At 38.4% G+C, this 27176-nt stretch overlaps 1 protein-coding gene across 1 annotated transcript in view; it reads left to right on the top strand.

Annotated features, from left to right (window-relative positions):
- The window catches only part of HDAC9 (histone deacetylase 9), a 487110-nt gene that overhangs the window by 331061 nt on the left and 128873 nt on the right, over nucleotides 1-27176 (top strand). The window contains exons 14-17 of the mRNA XM_064444483.1: nucleotides 5124-5301; nucleotides 11435-11568; nucleotides 19266-19386; nucleotides 24952-25001. Of these exons, the coding sequence (XP_064300553.1) occupies nucleotides 5124-5301; nucleotides 11435-11568; nucleotides 19266-19386; nucleotides 24952-25001 (483 nt within the window). The remainder of the gene's footprint in view (nucleotides 1-5123; nucleotides 5302-11434; nucleotides 11569-19265; nucleotides 19387-24951; nucleotides 25002-27176) is intronic.

The raw sequence follows: 27176 nt of genomic DNA, 5'->3' as shown, positions 1-27176 counted from the left end.
AGAATGCAATGGGGCACAACAACAGAGGACTATAAACCTGGCCACAAATATATGAGAGACTATAAGCAGTAATCTTGCTATTAGGAATAGCAAATTTTGAATTTCTTAAGAGAAAATAGTTTTCGACCACAGTGAAAAAAAGCCAAAGCATAAACCCTGAAGAAAGGTGTGCATATGCCCATACGCACAGGATTATGGTGCAGGATTAGTATTATGGTACAGACATACAACTCTTAGGATTTATCTAGCTGTGATTAAACTATATATAAGCATACCAAACTAAATTAAAAGGCAGACTGTTGAGAGGCAAGAAGAGTTTTTATGAGCGAGCCCACATATTTTCTCTCTGCACAAAACATAACACCTTGATAGAGCATTAATTCATAGACAATTCACCTATGCTTTATCATCCAACATACCACCTAACAATCAAGCTGGATACACTTGTGGGTCATCAGTCTTCACAGCCAGTAGAAATAAGGAAATAGCTCTCATTAAAATAATCCAAGTAAAAAACATTACACATCAAAATGTGCAAATCATACATCTACATGAAAGGAGTACTCACACCAACCCAAATTAATTCCAGCTCCTCCTAAACAACAAACCTTACAGCAATACTAGGAGAATAACAAATATTTACCTCCCATGCCTCTAAAAGGGTCATCTTCTCTTCAGATACTGATTCTAAAAATCCTTCTCAGAATAATTACTGAGAGCCTGAGCTGGTCTGGGGAACATGATGAATAGCCCTCCACTCACTCCGGCAGAGGCCCTAATTGCCTGCCTCTACTAATGAACTAATCTCAGGCACCTGGAACTAGCAGGCTCCATGCCGGGCAGGCAGGGCTCAGGTTACCTAAGAAATGCTCCAAATATAGTCACACAAATCACTAACCCTGCAGATGTGCAAATACTGCTTTTGTCATATTGCTGGAGAGATGGACATGTGTGTGCAGTGCTGTAGCACATAAAACCTGAAGATGAATTCATTGTGTTGCTTTAATCCCTTCCAGAGGCCAGGTGGGCATTTGGGGAGCCAGATAAGTGTGTTGATTATCCACATTACTTATTGCATTAATCCACTTGTCTGTGTGACTGAGTATCTCAAAACCTCACAGCATAAATATGTAGGTGACTGGAAAAAATATACATATTTCTTGAGTGCCTGTTGTCTGTAAAATGAAACCTAATCAGGAAGTTAGCCTAAAACTTTGACTAAAACCTAACCAAGTCTAAACTTTGCTGATGCCTAGAGTTTTTGAAATTACAGTTAAAGGGTCTGGAAGTCACCAGAGGATGTATCAATCCTCAGCGTAAGCCTTGTGAGACAAACTACTGCATTTCTAACAAATTTTAAAAGTTTTCACAGGCAACCAGTTTTCTGTGACTTCAGAAATTAAAACAGGTGTCATGCAGCTTTCCATCCAACCATCCACAAATTTCTTCTCCTCCCTGGACTGATTATGCTGATAAACATGTGTCAAATACCCAGATATGTGTCTGGTTTCATTTGAGGAGGGAAGAACGATATAAACAAAACACAGTTTAGCAGGAAAATATAGGAGAGCAAGAACAGGTTTTATTCTTGGTCTTTGACAAATTGCTGAACTATATGGTTGGCTGGCTCTTAGGTGATGTTCACACAGGTTGATTAGCATTAAAAATATTACCTTGATTTGTTCTTATGCCTGAAAAACAGTGTTATTTCTACTGCTTACATAGACACAAACACCTAATCTCATTACAAGCAAAGGTAGGAATGTCTTCCTGAATTTTCTGTTTTGTAGTGGTGAAGACTTTGCTTTTTTCTTCTTCAGGACATCATGAAAAAAAAACCTCCAAAACACACTTAAATGAACTTTTTCAGGTCAAAGACTTGGATAGATTAAATTTTAGATTTTGATTGAATGGCTTCACTGGAAAAGATTGTGCAGGTATTGCACAAGTGAAGTTCAGGTCTGAAAGTAAAAGAAAGGCAGACAAGGCAGCTCTAAAGGCTCAGGGCTCAGAGCCTACCGGCACTGAAAAAGTCCAAACAGAAACATTTGTGCACAGTATGAATCCCCCTTCACTGGCAGCTGAATTTCCAAGAGATTCTTAAGAGGTATATTTAAATAATACTGTTTAATGCAGACTGCCAGAATACACTCATGCACTCTTACTAGCTTGAAGAGCATTCTAATTAGGGAACAAACCCTTTTATCTTCTGTACTCTAGTAATTATCAGAAAAGTGAACTCAGTTAATATACTATCATTAGTTAGTGTGAACACTGAAAGATAGTATCAAAAATCCCCTTGATTGAAGAACTACCCAGATACTGGCTATTTAAGTAACATAAGGAATGCAACCTATGAGGTTGAGGAAAGGAGCAGAATTAACAACCTTTCTGCTGACTTCATGTATGGCAGTAAAGCTCTACATGAAGAAGGGTTTCTGCCCATGTGAGACCACATTTGGAGTACTGTGTCCACTTTTGTGCCTCACAGTTTAAGAAGGATGTGGAACTGCTTGAGCAAGTCCAGTGGAGAGCTACTAAGATGATCAGGGGACTGGAGCATCTCCCTTACGAGGAAAGGCTGAGAGACTTGGGTTTGTTTAGCCTGGAGGAGCCTGAGGGGGAATTTCATCAATACCTATAAATATCTAAAGGGTGGGTGTCAGGATGATGGGACTAGGCTCTTTTCGGTGGTGCCCAATGACGGGACAAGGGGCGATGAGCACAAGCTGGAACACAGGAAGTTCTACCTCTAATATGAGCAAAAACTTCTTTCCTGTGAGGGTGACAGAGCAGTGGAACAGGCTGCCCAGGGAGGTTGTGGACTCTCCTTCCCTGGAGACATTCAAAACCCACCTGGATGCATTCCTGTGCCCCCTGCTCTAGGTGTGCCTGCTCAAGCAGGGGGTTGGACAAGATGATCTCCAGAGGTCCCTTCCAACCCCTACTGTTCTGCGATTCTGTGATTCTGTGAAGGTAGGAGCCTGGCTTCTTCCAAACTGCTAAGCTAGCTCTCATGCTTTGGAAGAGTAGGCCGGAGATGGTGAATACACTACATCAGACAGACGGTCCTGCTGTCACCACTTGATCCTAGTATGCAGGGAGTAATTGCGCCACCGACAGCAAAACATCTCCTGTGGGTCCCTTATTGAGCTGCACTAAGGCAGCATTGAGAAAAATGAATGCTAAATCCACACTAAGGATTTTATCTACTTCTGTTCTCCATATGGAAAATATTCAACACAATAGTATCCATACATTCTTCACTTCTCCTCTCTAATCACACACACCCCCAAAAAAGGTTACAAAAGATATGTATACCTAGGAGCACAAAAAATATCTCCTCTGAACTTTTATCACAATTAAAATCAGTAGTGAAACTAAGTAGAAACAAGGCACTCTAGGTATTTTGGGGAAGAATTCCTGAATGTTAAGTTATGTTATGTTCATAAGGAAAGGGGACAGAGACCAGACACAGGGGACACATAAGGAAAGGACACAGACCTGTTCAGATACCACCAGATATTTCCTGGAATATATAACACCATCCTGCCATCATACATTAAAAAAGCAATAGGAAAAGTTGGGGACTGTATCTAAAGAAAGGGAAATGGTTCAATGACCCCAAACCAAGACACTTCTTGTAAAATCTCTTTTTGCTTACTCATATTTTCTTTCTTTTTTTAGTCACTTATGGCAAGGTCCCATGTGATTTACCCTTCACATGACCTTATGTCTTTTCACTGAACTGGTGACCTTAGATATTAATGTGGGTTTTGAGGCTGCCTTTTAAAGCATTTTTTCTCATTTCAGCTGTTATTGATGAGCACTTGCTTTCTTAAAGGCCTCTTTTTTTACAGGCAGGGTAGACATTCTCACTTCTCATGAGCTGTGGATTCATTCTGCAGCACACGAGGGACTGGGGTACTCCTGGGTACTCCCACTTGCCCTCCCGCACAGCCTGAACGCTGCTTCACCTCCCTGAGCACCCAGCAATCCCTCATTGGCCAGGCCAGGCTTCTAAGCTGCTCTCCCAAACAACAGCATACAGCACCGCTAATTGTTACTGTGTTAAAAAAACAAAAAAACAACAACAAAAAACCACAAAACCCAAACATATATACACCATACGTATATATACACACACACCTTCACGTATATATACCAAGCCCAGGTGAGGAAAAACAGAGTCTGCAGTTCTAACACAGAAGTGTGAATTTCAACTGAATTTATCTTGCAAAATGGTTTGGAGAGCTGTCTCTTGCACTCACTTTCTGTTGAGGTTCTAGGAGTATATGCACAGAAAATAAAAACAAAAAGAAAGGGGCTTGCAAAGCAATCCTACTCTGTCGAGTGAGTGAATGCCAAAGCTTCTACTAACGTCAGCAGGGTTCCAATTTTTTTTCACGTCAGCAAAAGCCACCATCTGTTGACAAACAAAACAGAGGAGGAAATCTTCCTTTCTGCTCTGCCTCAGTCTTTTCATACCTGCCTGCCTTTCCTGAGGTGTGTGGCACTGCCTACCGCCAGCAGCAGTTATGACAAAAAGAGATGGTCCCTAATGGGTTCTCATGTAACAATTCCTGAATTTCTAAATGATTTGTGAAAACCTGTGTGCAAATTGTTCCTGTTTTCCAGGCAGTTCTGGGAACCGAGTACTCTGTAGAAACTTGACTCACAGTTGCCCAGCGTATTTCGTCCTGAGTAGTAAGGACACCACTTTTCATTTTCAGTGCTGTAGGAAGTCTTTATTTTAATTTGTGTAAGGTCATAAAGTATATATTCTAACATCATATTATGTATTCAATATACTAGAAAAAACTTTTGTCTTTTATAAGCCTCTGCATGAGAAGCCGTCTTTTCCTCTGTCAGGGAGAACTGACAGGTTGCCTGCCATCACCTACTCTCCAGCAAAGTCAGCAGCCCACACCATCGGTGTGAAAACATCTGTTAAATGGATTTATTGACTAGGTCTTAGGTGTGAGTTGTTGGGGTTTTTTTTTTTCCACACTGTTTATTACAGCCCTGACCTAATGAACTTAATTTGTTGACATGTTTCCCTCAGTGTCTTAACTTGATCCCGTCTCACATTTCTTTCTACTGTGCTGTTTTCTTGGAAACAGGAGTTCCTGGCGCATCGACGTGTCCACCAGTTGCAAATCTACCAGGCTCAGATGGCTACAGTTGGCATGGCGGGATTAGATAAACATCGGCCAGTGTCCAGGACCCTGTCTTCCCCTGCTGATTCCACATTACCTCACCCAGCCATGGACCAGCCCAGCCAGCATGTCTACACGACTGGTAGGTTTCCCTAAAGATTGCTCTTAATAGGCAAGGCAAATGCGTTTGTTCATGTAGGATCAGCAGATTTAAATGCCTTGAATACCTCCTGCAGCAATGCATTCAGTTTTAGCCTTACTGTTCCTTGTTTTTATGACGCTGTACTGGCATCAAATCAACCAGTGCAGCTGATAAATCACAGGGTTAATGTTCACACAGCCATAAATTATTATCATTGACTGGCTCTGGCAATATAGCAACAGGTGCTTTTTTGGTGCCTTTAAGTCATTTATAGCTTTTTCTTTCATTTCCCTATCCTCTGGTTCTTTTCTCTGAGTTCTTGTTGCCTATTTTGTAAAGAGACCACCAGTAAGTTGAAGAAAGACCACCAGTAAGTAGGAAAGCTGCAATATTTCTCAATGTCTTCATTTGACAAGTCGGTGTATGCTACAAGGTTGCTTTCCCTACAGAAAGAGCAAAGTTGTAGCCATGATTAGAAGCGGCTGTTGGCCACAGCTTTGGTGTCTTTCAGCAGTTGTGTGGAATCACTACAGAGGAAGGTTTTATGGTGAGGCCCTGGGCAGTCCAATCACTCAGGGAGCATCTCCTATCGGTATGGCCTGTCCTGTCCAAAACTGAGCGTTAGAACCCCCCAAAACTTCAGTGAAAGGAAGCAAAATGACCACAGAAAATCAATTTCTTATTATGGGCAATCTAACCTTGCAAGAGGGTCCATCTTTTAAAAGCCTGAATCTCAGTATAACATCATAGCATGGTTAGAAGGAAAGTTTCACTTTGTGCACAAGAAAGGGGAAATGAATGCTTGGAGGTACTATTTATTCAGGTTTCTGCCAGAAGTATTAATTCCTTCACATCATTTGGCAGAACTTGCCACGCCCTGAAAATTTACAGCTCTTCACGCCATGACCATGGATTGATGTAAGATGGAGTCCTTAATGTGCACTGTATGTGGCTGTGCAAGACAGCGTGTTGTCCCGTCTTTCCAATTAGAAAGTGAACTTGGAAAGCAAAAAATTTGTATTTTAAAGAAAAAAAACTGCAAGTAAGTGGGTAAATGGATGCAAGATGACATTCAAAGATGAAAGACATAATTTATTCTTCTGTAAATACACTGTCAATTTAGGAATTTCACTTGTTGGGTAACAAACATTTGGAATGTGCAGAAAGAAACACGCTAATTCACTTTCCATGAGTTTCTGTAAAAAGACCAGCTGTGTATAGGCGGGATTATTAAACCAGGCCACTGTTTTTATAGTTGTGGTTCATAGAGTCCCCAAAACATTGTAAACTCATTCTAAAAGATTCACAGAGAACACCAAAAGTGAGCTCACTGTGTGCAGTCTTCAATGTCCTGTTCAAAATCTGCGGTTCCACTGGAAAAGTTCAACTGAGTTGCAAATGTAAAGGCTGCTGTTTCAGCCTGATTGCTAAGGTTTACTGACACCTCCCTTTACAAGTCCCCAGAAAGGGGACTAGGGTCAGGGGGGTTGCATATATCTGGGGACTTGTGCCATCAGTGGAACTGATTAAGAAATAAAATGTGAAGCTGAGATAGAAGAGTAAGAGAAGGAATGTAATGATGTAGTACAAACACTGAACAGAGATGGTGTCAGGAAATGGGACATACCAGGCATGAAGGGCTTGAGATCTGGCACAAGGAAGCCTGACGGATTCTGCAATGGAAATGCAGACAGTGCATGTTCATGTTCAGAGTCAGAGTATATGAAGATCAAGCAAAAGGTTTGACCTTATCCCTTTAGTAAAGTAATGATACATGAACAACAGCAGTGGAAAGAGAGAAAGAGAGTGAGAAGGAAAGAGAGAAAAAAATGCATCTTATTCCAACTGAGAGTCTCAATTCTCGACTGACCTCCTTTCTCCAAATCTGAAACAACTTTTTCTTGAATCCTTGTTTCTTCTTTTGTTGAATCAGAGCACACACCTTTGCAGTCACAATGAAGCCTTTCCTTTCTGCTTGAAGAAATCCCTTCCCCTGTTATGTCTCCAGGGTTACACACTTACATGTATAACCCTTATCACTGCACTTTCCGAGTACATTGAAAATTGAGCTATTTTCTATGTTATGAGATTAACACCTTTTGAGCGACAATGAACAGAGACTTTCTAACATCAACAGTTCTAATACAGTTTCTGTGAATAACTAGATAGAAATGTATATTATTAGCATATGGTATGGTATGGTATGGTGTAGAATGGCTTTATTCGTGCATAGTATTTCCTGGGTCTGGATGATGCTCTTGCATCTCTTCATTGGTCAGTGGAAGAAAACCAAGCCAGACCCAATTTTTATCTATTCATATACAGCCTTACAAAAATCCTTTGGAATGAAAGCTCTGAGCAACCTGGTCTGATCACAGTGCTGACCTGCTCTGTGCAGAGGGTTGGACTGCAGACCTCTGGAGGTCCCTTCCAACCTGAGCTATCCTGTGCTTGTACGATTTGCTCCCTTAAGAGAGCACAAGATGCATCCAGCCATTGTCCACAGAATTTGCAACACTATTATTTTGAAAAGCATGGAAGGAAGGAATGGGTGGGTGGAAAAGGAGAAAATTCTAGTACAACATGAACTGAGGTCAAATTCAGACCTTAGAAATGAATGTATAAACATCTCCCTGCCTTGAATTATTTCCTATGGGTTTGTTGTGGGTTTTGTTGTTGTTGTTTTGGTTTTTTTTTTCCATTTAAAGACAATATGTTCTTGGAAGAGAAAAAAGGTAGAAGGAAAACTCTTGTGGCAGAACATTACACAGGGATCAAAATGAGCCTGTATTTCTGTGAGTCACAAGAGAAAATGTTCTTAGCCAAATATCTGAAGGGGATCAGAGTCGTGAGAGAGCTATGCAATATATAGACAGTATATGCCTAAGATAATGAGTTAAAGATGGAAAAAAATATAAAATCTACTTGATGTTCATTTAGATGACTTACAGAATATTTGACATTATTTAGTTCAGATTTTTCTTCAGAATAATTTATTAGATATTCTTCCTTTGGATTTTCTTATTGGTACTGTTGCTCTCCAAGACATTTCACCTTCTTCAAAGCTTGCTGTTAAGCCAACAATTTTTAGGTCTCTTGCTCTCCCCTCTGTTTAAAATATCAAAAGAAGCTGACCGAAATAAAGTACTTCAGAAAAGAATGAGTCTTCAGGAGTGCCCACCAGGAAGACCCTGTTTTTTTCTGACTTAATGCAAATTCAGTTTCTTTTTTTCCTGTGTCTTTTATCATTATATGGTTCAGTGGTGCCATCATTCCAGGGCCACATTCTAACCTCAGTAATATTGGTGTAAATCCAGAATAGATCCACCAGTCTCAGTGGAGCTGCTCAGATTTACACAAGGAATCTGAGAGCAGAATCTGGCTGTAAGCATTTGTTCTGGAGAGACAGAATAACCATCTTTTATTAATATTTCACAGCAGTCTGCAATTGAAAACAGTTGTCTCCCTCTCTCCCTTTTTTGTGGGGGTGGGGAGATTATTGGCTGAATCCTGTTAGGGAAATCCTACAGGCTATTTTTAGCAGTAAGCTCTACTGCTGCATTGTGGTATTGTACCAAGCACATGTGCTGTATGACCAGCAGCCACACATCTGAATTACTTGCACATCCTAAATCAATTTAGATGCTTGCAATAAATGAAAACATGTATTTCAGTCTTTTCTTAAGTCAATTAATCCTATTAGAAAAAAAAAAATTACACTCAGTGTTGTGAATATCTTACTATTTAAAAGTTTGGAGTAGAGGTTTTTGCCACGCAATACTGACCTGACCCAATTAAACTGATTTTTGATTCAGAAAAAAATAATTCACATACAATGAAATTACAATTTTAGATATATTCTATTTTGGGAAAAATACTAGTACACTAAGAAAGGAATGTTTATGCCAATGAGAGGAGGCATCCTGAACACACTGTTTCAGCATTTCACTTCAAAACCACTGTTTAGTTGCAACCCTGACATAGGACATAAAAAAAGTGTCATTATTACATAACATTTTGATTCTGTATAATAATAACACAGTAAAATATATATTTAATAATTCTACTAACTGCAGTTAGAACTATGCAAACCTAAGCCTGTTGGAAGCATTGATAATTAGAATAAAACAGTCATTGAAAGAGTGGCAGGCAGGAGATACTTTCAATTTTCTGCTACATTTGTTAACATTTAACAAGTGTTTCCATTCAAATCCATTGGCTTTAACTGCCTAGTCTGCCTAAGTGCTTCTGAAAGTCCTGATGCACGCGCATTTAGCATCTAAACACCTTCTCTCTTGGGCAGGGGGATGGGAGGGAAAGTTTTCTTATCTAATGGTATAATTACCACTGGCAAACCGTACAGTCTAGGTATGCAAGAGACCTTAGAAGTCAGAACTTTGGGTGCTAAGAAAAGGAAAGCAAGGATGTGAGCATGCACTTATTTCTGTGCATACTTGCTATTTCAAATAACTTATAAGACCTGATGATAAAGCAGTGAAGTTATAAACAGTGCAGTGCAAATAACTGCAGAGAAAGGAAATTATTAACCGCTTTGACAATGCCAGCAAAAATTTTAAGCTGCATTAGTTTATTAGCTCCAGATTTTCACAGGTTCTTTTTTTTTTTTCTTTAAAAGAAAATAAACCAAGAAACTAAATACAAAAATTTATTACTAATGGATTATTTTGTTAGCTAATCGTTTAGCATAAACTTAGTCATGCTGCACATAGGTATTATTGTTGTATTCTCCTTATACTAAACATAATTGTTGTATTATCATTTTGGCTTAAATGGTAAGATCCCAAAGGATCAGTTCTAAAGTGCATGAGCTAAGAAATATGGCAGCATAAATATTTCTAGAGCAGCATAATTTCTGGCTGGCTTCTAACTGAATTATCTCAGAACCTTAACTTTGCATTGCCCACAGTGTATAGAGTTCCTATGCAACAGAGTTTTTAAACACTTTAATAAAGTTCAATATCCATTCAAGAACTTTGCTGAATAAGTGCAGTATTGAGCATGTTGTTGAATCTGGACTTCAATTTTGTGTTTTCTTCACTGGCTGACTTTTCAACAGCACACTAACACAATTTTCCCAGAACTGTGTTGGCATCCCAGTAGTGGTGGCACATAAGAAAGAGGTTTGGAATGCCAAATTTTGCAGCTTGGAGAAATTGTTAATTTGAGTCCCTTTCAACTGTAAGGGGAAGAAAAATCCAAATGTTTCCCAAATGAAAACGGTTCACGGGGCTAAGGAAAGTATTTTTTGTTCCAGACACTTTGGAGGGAAATGCAAACAACAAGTAAATAAATAAAATCATTTTTCAGTGCTTCAGACTTGGTTTGAAAGCCTTGAAAATTGAGTTTAGCTCCAGCCTACCCGCTAAAATTTCTCTTTTGCTCCCAAAACACAACTACAGAGCACTGTGATATTGATAGCTGTTCTGTATAAAGTTGTTCTGTCCTTGGATAAATGAGCGTAGAAAATTCAAAAGGAACCTTGCATTGCAGCCTAACAACAGGATTTGCTCCTAATTGAGTAGTGGGTGAAACTTTTCATTTTAATGAAAAAGGACTCTGGCTGCCACTGCTGCAACTCTCTGAAATATTCATACGATACGCCTTGAGATCTGGAATTAATATTGTATTAGTTAAGCAGTACAAATACAGAGTGGCACTGTAATTTCAAAATTTATTTTAAAAGGTTTTTCTAAATGATTTTCCTTATACTGCTATGAATGTATTGCCTTTTCTTCTTATATACAGATTGATTAACAGCCTTAACTGATTGTACCCACTAGAGAAAGAGAAAATAAGTGACTCAGTAATAGAAGTGATTTTTTTTCTAGCTGTAAAAGCTTTAACAAGACACCATGTGATTTCCTTTCTTCTTTAGTTAATTGTGTTTATTAGTATAATTTATTTATAATTAATTTTTACCTTATCAACATCACAAGACATACTTTTAACTCAAAATCCAGAGTCTCCTAGAGTAAAAGGGAATTAAGATCCCGAATTTTCATCTTGCTCTTACTGACAAATGAGATCCAGTTGTGCTGTAGTATGCATGAAATGGAAGAGTATAACTTGCATTTGTTTTACTGTTTCTTACTGTGCTGTCTTTGTGCCGAAGGTGTTGTGTATGACAGTCTGATGCTGAAGCACCAGTGTATGTGTGGCAACTATGCTAATCACCCTGAACATGCTGGAAGGATCCAAAGCATCTGGTCAAGGCTGCAAGAAACTGGGTTGCTAAACAAGTGCGAGGTAATAAAAAATAAAGACCAGATACTTGACTTGATAAAGTAAATAGCAAATTTATTAAATCCTAAATCTGTCTTACTTCTGCAATAAGAGAGTAATTTGTGTTAGGCATTATTTGGACTTAACTGACAATAGTAAAATAATTAATTTTAGGAAAGCGCACTTCCCAATCAGAAAACAAAGGATTTACACAATGAAAGTCATTTATCCACATGCATCAGAATATAAAATCCAGACATGACTGTGTTCCTCACCTTGATATAGGAAGGTAGACAAACAGTAGTCAAATAGCAAGTGCAGTCCTTTCAACAACACAGTTCTTAACTTTTTCAAGCAGCTAAGGATTTTACTTCTCTAGTAGAACAGAACACTGCTTTTTTTAAATGCAGCTCCATAAGCACATTGCATCTTGCCTTATTTCAGACTCTGAAGTCTGTTTAAATAGCATTTTCATTTGTCTGGTGTACAATGGGTACCAAGTAAAAATCTGAGCCATTCAAACGCAATCTTCTAGACAATATCAGAGCAAATGTGGAACTCTCTTCTGCTTTGATTTCCTTCACAAAACTGCATATTAAACCACCATGTTTAAATCAAGTATGGCCTCTGAATTTCATATATGACTTGAGTTACTGAAAAACAGCCTTTTCCTACCATTCACTTCTTCCCATGAGTCGTGCAGCACTGTCAACTTCTGCAGAAGCCTGTGGCAATTGAGGGGGCTTACTGCATTGCAGTACAAGTTAACAAAGTTCAACACAAATTTGCTTATGTTTTGCAGGATCCCCCAAATTGTCAGGGCTTTTATGCTCTGTCTTCTTTAATTACTTTTCTATATATACTTAGGTTTTTACAAACCCAAAGGAACTCGTACAATAGGTCCCTTTGATCAGCTATAGTGACTGTCCACAAAGATTTTCAGCAGGTAGCCTAGTATACTGGGCAGTGAGATACTGCAAGCACTATAAATGGATTTGTTGTATGCACTCATCTAACTAGATGGCAGCACTCTAACAGGCTAATTCTTTTTTTTAGCTTGGATAATTTTTTCAATCTTCAAGAAGACTTTTTTTCAGCAAGGCCCTTAAGGCCACATATCACATGAGTGGCTTCACTGGTGGGATCACATACTTAAGGAGTAAGTTAAACATGCAGCTGAGTGCTTTACTAAAATAATGCTGAGTTACCTTCTTGACTCAGGACCCAAATTATAAAGAAAAGACAAAAAAGAGAGAAAACAAGTAAAACACAATGTGCTGCTATGTATTGCTTTTTTCAGTAATAAATAGATATTGCCAAACAGTAAATTGTGTGGATCTGCAAAAGGTGTAAATAGGAAAAGTGGTATAGGTTAGTCTGAGGTGCATGCAGTCCCTGGAAGATTTAAAGTTTCCTCTTACAATTACGCAATTTCAAAACCTGAAATATAGCCTATTAGGTCTTGCAAAATCCAGTGAGTGGGCAGAAAGGAAATAAGTCACTTCATGTCAAATGGCATTCAGTTAATTTTGACTCCCATTGTGTGCTTTGAAATGAGGCTGGAATGTGAAATGAGCTGTCAAAATGTAAACTCTGATAATAAAACTTTGAGAAACCTCAGTGTGAAGCTGGTGCACAGATCTGGTGTTTATCTTGATCCTCTTATGTAGCTAAAGACAGGATAATATTTGATGATGCAATCTGTCCTTTGCTTCACCGAATTCTCTAGCACTTGCTTGACATCAAACACATCCTTAAATCTGCTCACTTTTCTAAATAAGGAAGGCTGCAGTGGTTCACTTAACTGGTGCTCTGATTCCTTAGAAAAGTTATTCAGCTGAAAATATGACTTGCATCACTAAAGGAGCAATTATTGCCTTATTCAAGAAATAATAGACCACCATGAAGCTGCATTCTGGAATATACCACACTCAGGATGCAGAGTCAAATCTTCACAGGCAACTGCACTGTCTCTTCTTCTGACTTCTGAATGCCCTCTCATGGACACTAGTATTTCTCAATAAAATTTTTCAATATAATTCCCCCTGGTTTCTGTCAGAAGGAGTGGGGACATCGCTGGTCAGGTTTTGCCACGCCCTCTGCCTCATGCACCAAGTTTGAAGGGCACTTAGGAATAGCAACCTGCAACAGCACTTAGGAAATCATCTGAAGTGACTGTGAACCCTTTTTTCCTCTTTTACTAAAACAATAGTCCCACAAGAGGGCTGCAGTCCCATTCTTTGTCTGATGACAAGGTTTCAGTCAGAGGTAGCTCAGATCTTGTTACCTTGCAACATGTGTATCCTTAGCCGCAAGCTTGTGTCAGGGAGCCCGCCCTATTTTCTTCATCTAACAAGAAACTCCTATGAAAATGAACAATCGATATCTTTGCAGAGAGCAAAGTATGGTTCTTAAATCATGTGGTCTGGATTGACCCCTCTCACACAGCTCAAGTCTATGGGCCTGGAGAAATGACTGGCCAACTGGCAGTTGGCAAACTGTCACCTCTAACTGGCCATGGGACAATGGAAGTCATGTATACTGGGCTGACACCATGCTTGCTGCAGTTAACAGATTAATCTGGGTAGATTAATCTAGACTTAATCTATTACCTATATATATTGCTCATAATGTCCCCATATATAGTATTTTTAAAATGTAACTTGGGAAAATCATAACACGGTTTGACTGGGGTACTCAAAGCTGTGTCTTCAGTGCAAAATAAAATGTGCCTGGGACTGTTCTCCACCACTGCAGCCAACTGGCATGGAAAGACCCATGTTCATACTACCAGGAATGCTCCCTGGCCCATGCCAGTGACCAAACCATGTCTGGGAGTTTGGGAGAGTGCTAGCAGCTGCTCAGCCAAAACGGTGTGAAGGACCACTTTAGCAATTTAATACTAGAGATGACTGCGTTCCTCTGCCTGGGAATGTTTCCTGGCACTACTTAATTTACTGCTGCAGACACAGCCAAAAGGACTTGTTTCTCCAGACTGTATTTTGTCTTTCTAGCCATAGATATTTGAGCTCTACAGTTATTCAAACAACAGTTTAGAGGGTTTTTGCTAAATTGAGAAACTAGTTATAGCTTTTGGAATTTTTTTTAATCATACCACTCTTCCAAATAGATAGATTACTTCCCCCATCAGCTTCTCCAAGACAAAGGAGAAACACATTCACACCATGGCCAGCCCTGGAGAGCTGGATTTGAGAGACTAGTCCCTGACTGAGCCCAGGGCAAGAGACTGGAGTAATTTGCCCCCATAGTGGGCTTTTTTATAGTCCTGGTATATATGTATTGGAAAAATAAAATTCAGACACAATATTTTTGCATTAGTTTAAAAGTTTTGTGTGTGTTTACTGAAATACCTATTCTGTGTTCATTAAGGCTGACAGATGTAGAACAGAGAGTTATCAAATGCAGCATCAGAACAGGGCAGCTAAAAGATGTAAAGATTGGCATAAAAACATCCGTTATCTTTTCTTGCAACTTCTCTTGGTAAAGAGCAACGCATATCTGCCCTACCTTTGGGATGAAAAAAAAGGACTGAATTATGTTTTGGTAGTGGTGTCTGCTTTCTACTTGTTCTAGGGAGAGGAAGTATTTACATAACTCCTTTGGGGCCGTAATTTATTAACACATGACTGACATTAGGCTACATGGATCAGCACAGTTTTAGAAAAGAAAAAAAGAATGTAGACATGGTCCCACTTTGTGCCCCCACCTCTACTTCCTGTAGGGACTGTGGTCCAGCAACATTTTTCTTTTCAGCCTGGAATGTGATCAGAATTTTGGTAGTTTTCTGGATTACACGTCCTGCTGGCCACATCTCATGGGCTGAAGGAAAGAATTTGAAGATTTAAAAACCTTTGAGTCCGCCAGATCACATAGACTGAAATATATGAAAAAATTCCATCCTCTGAACCTCAGTTTACCACTGAAGAAGAAATAATCCAGGAAAAGTTAGTCTTTAAGAGCATAAAACTTTGTAGTGGTTGAACATATTCAGGTTAGGCACTGGGGGACCAAAACATGAAGAGAGTAAACGTATTTCTATGTGAATGCATGTGTGTCAGAGATATGCTTGCAATTCCCACATAATGGAGAGAGAGCAAGCAATGTGGGTGTACTGACTGGCACAAGATCCACCTTATCTGTGTGTGTTTTAAAAACAAGGGAGAATTTAAGAACTATGAGAAATCCCAGAAAAGCAGGAAAAACTCTGAGGAAATTGTTTACAAACTAGATAGCCTAAGGGAATTTCAGAGACACTATCTCCATACAAATAGCTGCAGTAAAGGCAATGGTCACCTTACTTCGAGACCAGAGAAATACTCCTTAAACTATGTCAACAATTCCTGCTAGCTTAGCCAAGAGAAACAGGCAGTGTCACCTTTGTCTTTTTGAATCTCTGACTGTGCAAGAGTTTAGTCTGCTGAAAGTCTAACCAAAATCTTCAGGTTAATAGAGGTTATCTGTGTGAAACTTTAATGGTCTATTTTAAACAGGACCAGACTAGACAGTCCTCTTTGACCTTAAATTCTGTGAAAGGTGAAAGCATTTTCCCATTGTGGGCAGAAAAACTGTCTAGTTCTAGACTGATTTTTCAAAGGACTCAGGTGTGGTATTTTGCTCTCCTGAGATGTATAAATGTCTCTGTTGATGAGGGAACTGCATATGTCAGAGAAGAAAGCCAAAACGCGAATTGTCATGCACATTAGAAAAGGATGACTTGACTTCTACTAAGGATGTAGTAAATGGATGGATGTAGTATTCAAATCCCTGAATGAAACAAATACTTCTTATAAGTTCTCCTATGTCATTCCTCCTTTTTCATTGGCTTTATGCCAATTTTCTGCATTCTACTACATTTTAGGCTTTTGATACTACCATGGCAGAAGAAAATTAAGAAAGGCTTTAAAAAAGATGTGGATGAAAGTGTAGGTGTAAAGTTATACAAGTGCATATGTTATATTGTCTGGTAACTCATGCCAGTGAGGGCCAGAAATATTGCTTTGCATAATGGAAGTACCCTGATTCCAGACTCTTGCAACAGACGTGGTTTTGTAGATCTGCTAAATCCTGATGTCGTTGTGTAAGAAGAACTGTTCTTAGCAATTACACAGTTAATTTTTAATATCAATTATTTTTTCCTCTGGATAGAGCCTTAGGTAGTTGGAATTCTGATGTTATTGAAAATGGCTTGACAGGCAGAGATACTGCAAGGATGGGATGAAAGGAACAGTAAATGAGGAGACGGGAATGCAGAAACAGCACAGATGTGTGCACTGTTTCCCCTTCCCTTTCCTCCTGCCATTTACCGTGTAAATGTGTTTGCTGATGTTCAAGGTGAGAGCTGGAGAAGCTGTGGAGAAAGAGCCACTCTGGGCTGTGCCTGCCCTGGCAGCTCAGCTGTTGGCTGTGCCCCAAGAACCTCACTGCTGGGAGAAGCCTGGAGTGGGGAGTCCTGTTCAGTGCTATTTGATTTCTGCACCAAACCTGTTTCTGCCCTAGATAATCTGGCCGGCAATATTGGATAGTAGGTAGTGTGATGGCAAAACGTTTTGGGAAGGCCACTTGCCGACTCTACTCTGTTAGTGCAAATCACTGTATTCCATAGGATATCACTGAGCTCTCTTTGTAAGAAAAACAGCTAGCTGTGGGTCTTTTTATAGTTAAGGTGATATGGCATTTAACAGCACTTTAAAAAGAGCCAGACAATTAACTCTCTTAAACATCTCTTAAAGAGTTTTTGTATAACTTGTAGAAAATATATGACCAGAGTATTTTACTCAAGGTTCTTTGATGTGACCTTCATAAAATACCTCTTTACTTTTCTTATGCATTTGTTTTATCTGTCCTAAAAGTCAGCCTCCCTTCCCAGTTTTGCTGTGGAGAATTGGGTATACAGATTTTTAAAGCAGCTTATTAGAAGCATAGACATTAATGAGAATGGATGAACGAAAAAATGTTACCAGTCACCTCACCTGTGAAGAAAAACATTTTATCTGACCCAGAAGAACCATTACAGACTTTACTGACTCCATGAAGTAACATAATGTGCTGATTTTGATTGTGCAACTGTGTGTTAAAAGGATGTGAGTGCAGTGCTACAAATTCTCATGTGAGACTGGGAGAGGCTTGAAGAAACTAGAGATGAAAAAGGGTTTATTAAGTCATTTAGTTCTTGGATCATTCCCTAAAATGTTTTTTCCACTGCTGTGTCCAGTCAAGTTTTAAACACTGCAAGAAATAGGGCTTCCACCATTTCCCTGAGGGGGAGCTTGTTCCAGTCATCTAGATCTAACTATTAGGACATCTTTCCTGATTAGTCAGAAAAAATCGCTACTGCTTAACTCAATATAATTTGTCCATGGTTCTTCTGACCCCCACTAGGCAGCTCCTTTCTTCCGCAGTGCACATTCTCTTTAATATTTAAAAAAATTGCTTTCTTCTCCTAGTGATGAAGTTGGTACATTCTGATGTGCATGAGTAGCTGATGGATATAATAAGAATTACAACTTAAACTCTAAAAAAACTAGAATTGAGTGGTATTTCTGTAACAGGTTAGTCTATTAAAAATAGGATGGTCTATTTAGATAACTTCTGTACCTGTTTATCTTTGGACCTTGACAGTCGGACGGATCCACGGTCTAAGTTGTGAGAAGTTTTGCCCCAGGTGTTCATAAGGACCAGCCCTGTAAATAGAGTCCAAGACCTTAAAGATAGGCTGTTTCCTCTCTACGTTACCCAATAACAACAGGAAAGGTGATCTTGGGACCAGAAGTTTGTTGACAGTGCTGTTCATTATGCCCAAACCTGAACAAAATCTGTTTTGTGTTGCTATGTCTGCAAAGGCTGTGCAGCACTAGCACAAGCAGAGAAGTAAATATTTTTATGATAAGCTGTAACTCCAAATACATACAAGGAACAGACCGGCTGAATAAGAAAGTGTTAGTTTTAATATTTTATTCCTTCTTCCCTATCTTACTTCCTTCCAAAATGGATTAAATTTCAAGAGATTTATAGAAAGACGTCTCAGATTTTTTAACACTGATTTAAGTGGGGAGAGTAGAGGCTGGAGAAAGAGAGGCAAACTCCACTTACAAAAATATAAGAAAGCAAGTGAGTCAGCATGTGTGACAGCAAAAAAGGGTCCTGGGATAGCAAACATACATTAAAAAAAAATATTGAAATATTTTATTAAAGCATTTAAACTTCAATTCTCTTCTTCTCCCTGGCTCTCCTCACTGTGATCATGTTCTTCCTAGCAGCATAAATCACAAATACTAGTAGTAATGCAAAAAACATTTATCCTCATTCAGAACACATCTGTAGCTTACAGGTGTGAATAAATTTTTGCTCTTTAAACTATAATTTTTCTAGCCAGCTTTCTTACCTAAGAAATATTTAACCTTTTGGTTTGTATCTCTTAATATAATGTAGAGAAGAGGCAGAATCTTTTCTTTTTCTTGTATGTGAAACCCTGTATTAAGTTAACTCTGCTAAGACTTAAGTGAAGCATTTGTGATAAACCACACATGCATTTGTTTTTCATATAGCATTACTTTAATAAACAAATCAGTGTCACATTCCTGCATGACGCAATTTCAACCCATTATTAATCATACTAAATGTTATTTCGGACCTTTACTTTTTTTTTTTTCTCCCTAAATATTGTCAGTGGAATATTGTAGGCCTCTGCTGTTTTCTTTCAGCGAATTCGAGGTCGAAAAGCCAGTCTGGAGGAAATACAGCTGGTTCACTCTGAACATCATTCACTGCTGTATGGCACCAGCCCCCTGAACAGACAGAAGCTGGACCCCAGGAAACTCCTAGGTCTGTACAGGCCTCTATTCTACTGAGAACAGCACATTCCAGCACTGTCATTAGTCATAGCTGGTGTCAGTTTAAAATACTTGGCAAGCAGTGTGACAAAAATTCACTTTTTCCAAATGCATTGCTATGTGGAAGGAGAATGTTACAACGGAAGCCAAATATAGATTAGCAAAATGCACAGGCTGGAAAGCAGCAATAGAAGTTTCTCCTCATTCGCTTCAAAAATCATCGGAGTGTTAACCCTTTACTGTAATTTGTTCTCCACTGGAGGTCAATGGCAATTTTGAACATGGTTGGTCTTCTATCTCCTTGTGTTCTTTGATTTGAAATGGGAGTTTAAGATACACTTGCTTGTCAGAATTGCTTGTTTGCTGTTCTTATTTGCGTTATTTCAATTATTTCAGCCACGCTGAGTGCAGATACCATGCCTAAGTCTTGCTAATAAATGAACTTTATTTTAATGCCTTCCCATTATGCAGGATATAAGCGGGGGGGAAAAGCACATTAAAATATTAAATGGGTCTGTGGATGTAAAGAGTAGCAGAAAACTGTCAGGATTTTCACGTCAAAGATCTTCATGCGTGGCCAATGCACAGTGTATACTTTTTATAATAGAAAAGTAGGGCTAAATTGAGCTCTCCCATGAGTGCAGGAAGAAGCAGATCTGCTTGTTAGACCTGCTACAGCGAATGTGAAAGGAAACACACAAAGAAGTAGTGCATTTTGGGAATAATCTGTTAGTGAAACCCCACCCTTTATGACCCAGCACACTGGATGCAACATTGTAATTCTCAGATATTTTTATAATACTTATTCTAAGATGTGGAGCTTTTCCTACATGTAATGAAACCCAACCCAAACAAAAACAGTGCTGGCTGTCACAAGAAATTGCTGCCACGTTTTAGTAATACATAGCAATTGTTTTGCTTTGGAAACTAATGCTAAGGGTTTCTTCTGTAAAGCAGACTCTTGCTTCACTGAGTCATAAGAGCAGAAAAGAAAATGTCTTGGTCACGATGTTACCTAAGTTTATACATCTTAACCAAGGCAACATCAAAACAAAAATACCTACACTATGATAGATTCTCAGGAGCTTGATTTTCCAATGTAGGAACATCACCCCCACCCCCCACTACCCCCATTGCCAAGAAAAAGCTCTAACTTCCTGCGAAATGAATGAAAATTTGGAAACATTTTGTTCTGAGTTCATCAATATTGTAAAAAATTTCCATTTTGATGGAGTCAAGCATTTAATTTAAATTTGGTTGGTTTTGCTTAATTTCATTTTGATTTTCATATTATTTGATATAATATGCACTGATTAAAAAATACTGTTGCCATTTTGGATCTCAGTGGTTGACCACTATGTGGGATGCAGTGTGTAGTTGCAGCTATGAGGCGAAAAAAGGAATGGACCCAGGCATCCTTGCTGTGGTTCTGCCTATGTACAGAGAATGCGGGAAGCTTTGTTTACCCAACCTCAGAAAACCATTTCTTTGCCCACAGTTCCTTACTTGACGCTCTTTGCCTTTTTTATTTGACACTTAGTCCAAAACATTTACTCTCTGAATTTATATCAAGATCACACTCCCAGCATACGTCTGAGTGTATCCTTGGCTTAATGCCCTTTTCTGTCTCTGTCTCCAGGAGATTTTCTTGCTGCATCTCACATGACCTTTTACCCAGACAATAGTCAATGAAACACCCTTCCCACATGCTTCCGCATGTGCCTCTTTTTTGGCTGGAAGCTCTAATCATTTGTGCTTCCAGACTCTTGTATGAGGGAACTTAATTGTCTCTTACATTTTTCTGAAATGCAGTGTGACTGTTCCACCTTTCGTTGTCCCCAGTTGAGTGAGGTTAAACCTAATAAATCCTGACATTAAAATTAACATCTTGGTATAGTATAGAAATTCAAAATGATGTGTAGCAAAGGAGAAAAATCTAAAGGAAATGTTTCTCATCAAAAATGTCATCAATAACAACATTGTCTCATAAAATATTTCTATTTCGATGAAAGTGAATTTTTTTTCTACACAAATTGTTCCATCAAATTGTGGCTTTGCATCCTAATGAAACAGAGCTTAATGAAAAGGAGGACCTAACCATCCCTTTCCTTACTCCTCTACCCACCCAAAAAGACAGAGGCACCATTTGTTCTTCACTTGTGCTCCAGAAAAGCATTTCTCCCCTGACCCCATTCAGAAGAGTACATCTGCTTTGTCTGAAGCTTTTTTTTTTTTTTTGCTAACAAGCAACTTCTGTATCTTTCAAACAGAAAATAAACATCTGAAGGAATTAAATTTAGGTATGACTAGGGCTAGAAATGTGCTACTTGCCAATAAATGCTTATTTCAGTGTCCTTGTTCAGGAAAAAAAACTCTTTTCTGGAAGACTGGAAAGCAAAATGGCAGTAAACTATTGAAATCAGTGAGAATTATGCAGTTATCGTTCACATATTCTTAATTCTTTCAGAGTATAAACCGGCTTGAACTCTTAGCTTTATTTTCCCTGCATCAGGGCCTACAAACGTAGCTATTGCAAATGATCACCTCAACTTTTACACGATTGTGTAGTTTAAGCTTTTCACTGATCATATTTCAGTGTGGTGTGTTAAGCAACATGCTATGTTGCATTACATTGTCTTGACATGAAGGAAATTAATATGTAGACTATGGGTCACATCACATTATGGTTTCATGTGACAGAATGTAACCTTTCAAAGTTCTTTGAATAAGCTCAAGGGTAAAACAGTTATCAAACACATCTTACAAATTTGTTTGCTTTTTTCCCTCTCCAACCATAATTAGGAAAGTGTTTCTAAAAAGCAGGTTTCCGATGATTACAAGTTTGTAAAAGTGAGAAATATACTGTTGACACATCCCTGACAGTGGGGCAGTATTTAGAGCACAACTAAAAGATGCATTCACAGAACATCTGTACAACGGCAATTTCAATTTAGGGGAAAAATGACCACTTAGCAGGAATGGCTTTTTTCCTGAGGGATGGTACTGAAAAGAAGCAGGTTCCTCAAACTGTGCCTTTTCACAAGTGAACGCACTTTCTAGTTTGTTTATTCTTTTGAAAGAGTTTTTGCCCACCACTTTTCCTGCTCATCAGACTCTCAGTCCCCAGTTGTCAGTCTCCTGGGCAGCTTCCTTGACTTCTGTAGGGGCCCTGACCTCAGTCAGTTATGGGTGCCTCAGCACCTAATTTGACTATCCAGCTTCTACTGCCTTCGTGGGCTGAAATTTTAGAATACAAATCTTCGATAATTTTTCTAGCTCTATCAGTAAATCATTGTGTTGATTCTTCTCTAAAACATCTTTTTTCTCAAGCGATTTGCTGGTGACTGCAAACACTGTCCTGACGCAAAGCCAAAAAATATTATTATTTAAAATTTGTCTTCTATCTTACTTGAAGTATCCCAATATCTTTTTTATTATTATTCTGGAGGTATCCTTGGGTGTAGAAGGGTGCTACTGTAAAATGGCTGCTATTTACCAAGTTCTGCTGTAGCATCAACTCCAAACATCATGGGAAATTCTCACCTCGACTCATTTTCAGGGTTTGGTTTTTGCTACTGATTTTCATTTTTGGCAAAGAGTGTTGAGAGCTCTTTTCTTTTTGTGAGGCTAGCTAAGTGATGGTCCTACTCTTTCTTAGTAGAACCTTTCCCCACTCTTCTTCTCATGAAAACTCAATGTTTTTCTTGTTCTGCAGAGTATGTTATCTGCTTTTTTTTTTACTATTGTGCAATAAGGAGTGAGTATCCTGGCAACTTTCTTGATACACTGAAAAGGCTTTGTGCTTGTTTCCCCCCATTTTAGTGCTGTTGATTGATTTTAGTATCCTTCCTCACCATCTGCTTTTCTGTTTTTACTTTGTGTTTGTTGTTTTTAATAGTGTTTACCATGCACAATGTGCCCAGCTGCAGGGAGATAAATGAGAATTCATCTGTTGTCTCTTACATCCCAACTCTGCAATAGAATTTAAGAAAAAAGGTCTAGTCGTTCAATATTCTAAAAATACCTTCTTTTATTTATCTCAAATTACAGCTTATGTTTCCATTAATACCTCCTGGCACTTAAACAGCACTAATTTTTTAGTTATCTGCTCATGACTTTTTGATCTTCCCCACAGTAAAAAGTGAAAAAATTGCTATTCACATTGGTCCCTGGATTTGCTTAGCAAGAGATCTTGAAACTCCTCCTCTACCTCTACTCTAACAGTCTCCTACAGCCAAGAGATCCTTGCATGTCTGGGGCCATTAGGACTCACAGTATGAGAACACTCTGCATAGCTGCTGCACCTGCATTTCCCTTGGTAGCTCCACAGGAGGTTTTGTTGGTCTTCTCTAGTACGCTGTGCAAACTGATCAAAGGCCTCTAGTCGGTTAAAAACGCCCCTTGGATTTTACTCAAAGTGTAAAGCACTTTCTTCATCTCAGACCTTGCAGTCTGGTCTCTCATACTTCAAAGATGGTGGCTTATAATTGTCTTTATGCATTTCATTGGCACCTGCTAAACATGAGTAAGTGCAGTATTCGCCCCTTCCATAACAATGGGTGGCTCTTCTAGGTAACTTGAGTGATTCACTATCTAACGTTTCCTCCAGATGGCAAAGTTACAAAGCCAGTTCTGTGATACGGCAGGGGAAAAGCTTCCACAGCTGCCTTAGGATCAGATTACAGACTGGGATAGGGACTGCATCAAATCCTGAGATCCCTACCCAGTTTTCATACTGTCCTTATCAACACAGTGAGTTTAGTGGTACAAAAAAAGAACACATGAATGAATAGAAAGTGAGTATAAATATTAAGATAAACCCTATCACATTGTCTAAGGTAGAGAGGAGAGTAAGCTAGAAATTAGATTCTAAGCCTACTAAGTATTTGTTCCCTTTAGTAGGCTGTGTTTACTAGGTAATATTGAAACAAGTAGTATTTAATTTTATGTTTTAAAAATATTAATGTAGTCAATGATGTATGTAAATGAAGAGAACAGCATTTTTGCATAGGTAGGAATGCTAAGGCTGCGATTGTCAAAGGAGAAACTTTTTTAGGGCAATGAAGTTAAGAAATTAGTTATCAGTTTCATGTAAGCTTAATGAGGTCTCCTCTTGTCAGTGAAAAGAAGCAGGCCCTTCTCAAGTATAATTCATCCCTTCAGCCATCTAGGCTAGGCAGAGGTGCCTACCCTCACTCCACTGGCTGTAGAAGAAGCTGAGAGCACTTGGTTAGACAAGCTGCTTAGCAGCTACTGGTATCGGGATGATTAGTCACCCTAGTTTGGAGTGACTTTCTGTGGATATTCAATCATTATACTCCTTTGAAACTACTACTTACTGATCTTAAGATTTGTCGCTGTTGCAAAAGAGTACCTTAAATGTCCCATGGATGATTTGCTTTCTAAGTACTATTAATATTTTTAATTCTAATACATGGACTTTTCATTATGTGATATGAAATCAGAATTACAGTAAAAGAGTGATTACTGTTCCAGTATTTAAATGTCTTTTTGATAAATTATGCTTATTGTTTCCTTTTTTTTCTTCAATATATAGGAAACGTGTCTCAAAAACTCTTTTCCTTGTTGCCTTGTGGGGGACTTGGGGTAAGTAGATGTTTGGTTTTTTTGCAAGAGGGACAGCACACAATATATGTATTCATTCATGAATTCTTTAGCACTCTTGCATTATCTGTTCAAAGCCTTCAGAAGCTGGTAAAAAGCTAGAGATCAAACCTGAGCCATTATCATACTGTTTTCAAAGACACAGAAGACAGTACATTACAACAAGCAATGGAACAGTTAGACAGGAATTGTTATAGCAGACTGAGCTATACAATTGCACCTATGTTACTTTCCTCAAAAATAGAGCTCACGTGAAAAACTCGAAGAGGGAGAACTAAGAAATGTGCACATTATCACAAAATATGTTCCTATCTAACTGATCCGTATGCTTACTGTGGACAAAGATCTGTTGCAACACTAGCTAAAAGAATTAATCTAATTATTGAAAACCATGTAGACTGGAGAATTTCTACTGATGTTGGTATCATGCTCCTACTAAATTCTAGTGAAGAAAATACCAGGGAGAAAGAATTTTTTGTACAAGGGTTTTATCACACAAAAGTATTCTACACTTTTGATCCAGCTGGGTGCATTATTTACTGATGTCAGCAATATCAAAGTGAAATGATATTACTAGATATTGATGGGCTGGCTGGATGAAGCATCTCTCTTTTAGTTCGCTTTCACTGTTTCTGAGTATGCAGGAATAAAGCAACATTCTTTGGAGGTCAACTACCAGTGCAACCTTCTGAAGTTTTATTTACTTTTATCTTTCACAAAGGATAAATTCCGTACCATACTAGCCTTGTTTATAGTGGTTTTTTTTAATTATGAGACACCTGACAGAAGAAATACTCATTTTGTAAGGTTTTAACACACAAAAAAAAGAGAAATTCCATTTTAGCTTTCAGAATTTAGTGATTTTTGAGGATTTTTGAACTATGAGTTAAGGAACAAAGAATGACGAAGCAGTAATCATTCCAGCTCCTCTACAGTGGACTTAGCTTGCTGAGGATTCTGCCTAAACTTTGGAACTTGGTGACTATCAACTTGCTAATTTTGAAACCTGGGGGTTGTTTCTGTATGTCGATCAGCTAACATTACACATTGACACGTAGACATGTATGTCCACATGCACCTCTGTGCACACTTATGTGCACAAACACATGTATATGCACTCATTTCTGTATAAAAAAAGGTAAATTTTCACACTCTTTTTGCAGTTATTAAGAAGATTAGAGACAACTGAGCGGGAGATGAATAAAGTTGAGAAATTATGTTGTTCAGGCTTCTGAGTAAAGAGGACTTGATGTAAAATTTCTTGACAAATCTTTTTGAGGCCTTTGGAAAGTAGACAGGATGGTGGTATGCTTTGAAAATTAAAGTATAAGATTTTTCTATGAAACAATATATTGTGATATTAAAAAATTGTGAATAGAGATGTGCTTTGAAATCCTTCTACTAACGAAAGTATGTTGTCCATTCTAAAGCTAGAAATACGAGTCAGAAATACTCAGTATAGTTTCAGTTTTTTAAGCATTTAAATTTGTCTACACTTTTTTGAGTCTGTTTGCTTTATTTCTTTTTTAAAATAATGGAAATTGGATTAAAGAACATGTTGTAGAAATGGATCTTTTATTTATTTTTTTTCTAGTTGGTTTGCCTTTCTACATATTATTATTGTCAGGCTTGCTGTGGGGCTCTTTTAAAGGAATGGGTTATGACCTTTTTCAAGGTAAATAATCAGATTAGGAGCTCTCTTTCAGTGATATTTAGCTGTCCGTTGGTTAAGATGAGCTGTGGGAAAGGGATCTGCTTCAAACTGTGTGGAAAAAAATTTTTAAGTTTACTTTCAAAAATGATGGTGGAAAGAAAGAAGCAGCATTGTTAGTAGCTTTCAATTTAATCAAGGGTTATAAAGCAGTAATCAGTGTAAAGCAGTAAAAATAGCTCATGTAAAGATTTTAAGGAGAGATGGAAGAATTAATTTCTCTTATTTTTGTTGTCATTTATTTTCTTGCTTGCCTGCTTGCTTACTTGTTTGCCAAAGAATACAGTGAGAAAGTATTAAGGAAAAAAAGAATTCCATTCTTGCAGGAGACTTTATGGCTGCCTCTTGAATGATGGTTTTCAGAGCTCTTTGATCCCATTGTCTTCTAACCATATGGGGACCTTACCGGCTGTTATTATGCAGCTCTTCTATTATTAAATAGATTA

This window comes from Phalacrocorax carbo, chromosome 2, assembly GCF_963921805.1.
Source record: "Phalacrocorax carbo chromosome 2, bPhaCar2.1, whole genome shotgun sequence".
NCBI classification, from domain to species: domain Eukaryota; kingdom Metazoa; phylum Chordata; class Aves; order Suliformes; family Phalacrocoracidae; genus Phalacrocorax; species Phalacrocorax carbo.
The sequence above is the reverse complement of the archived record's forward strand: the minus strand, read 5'-3'. Positions and strand labels throughout refer to the sequence as shown.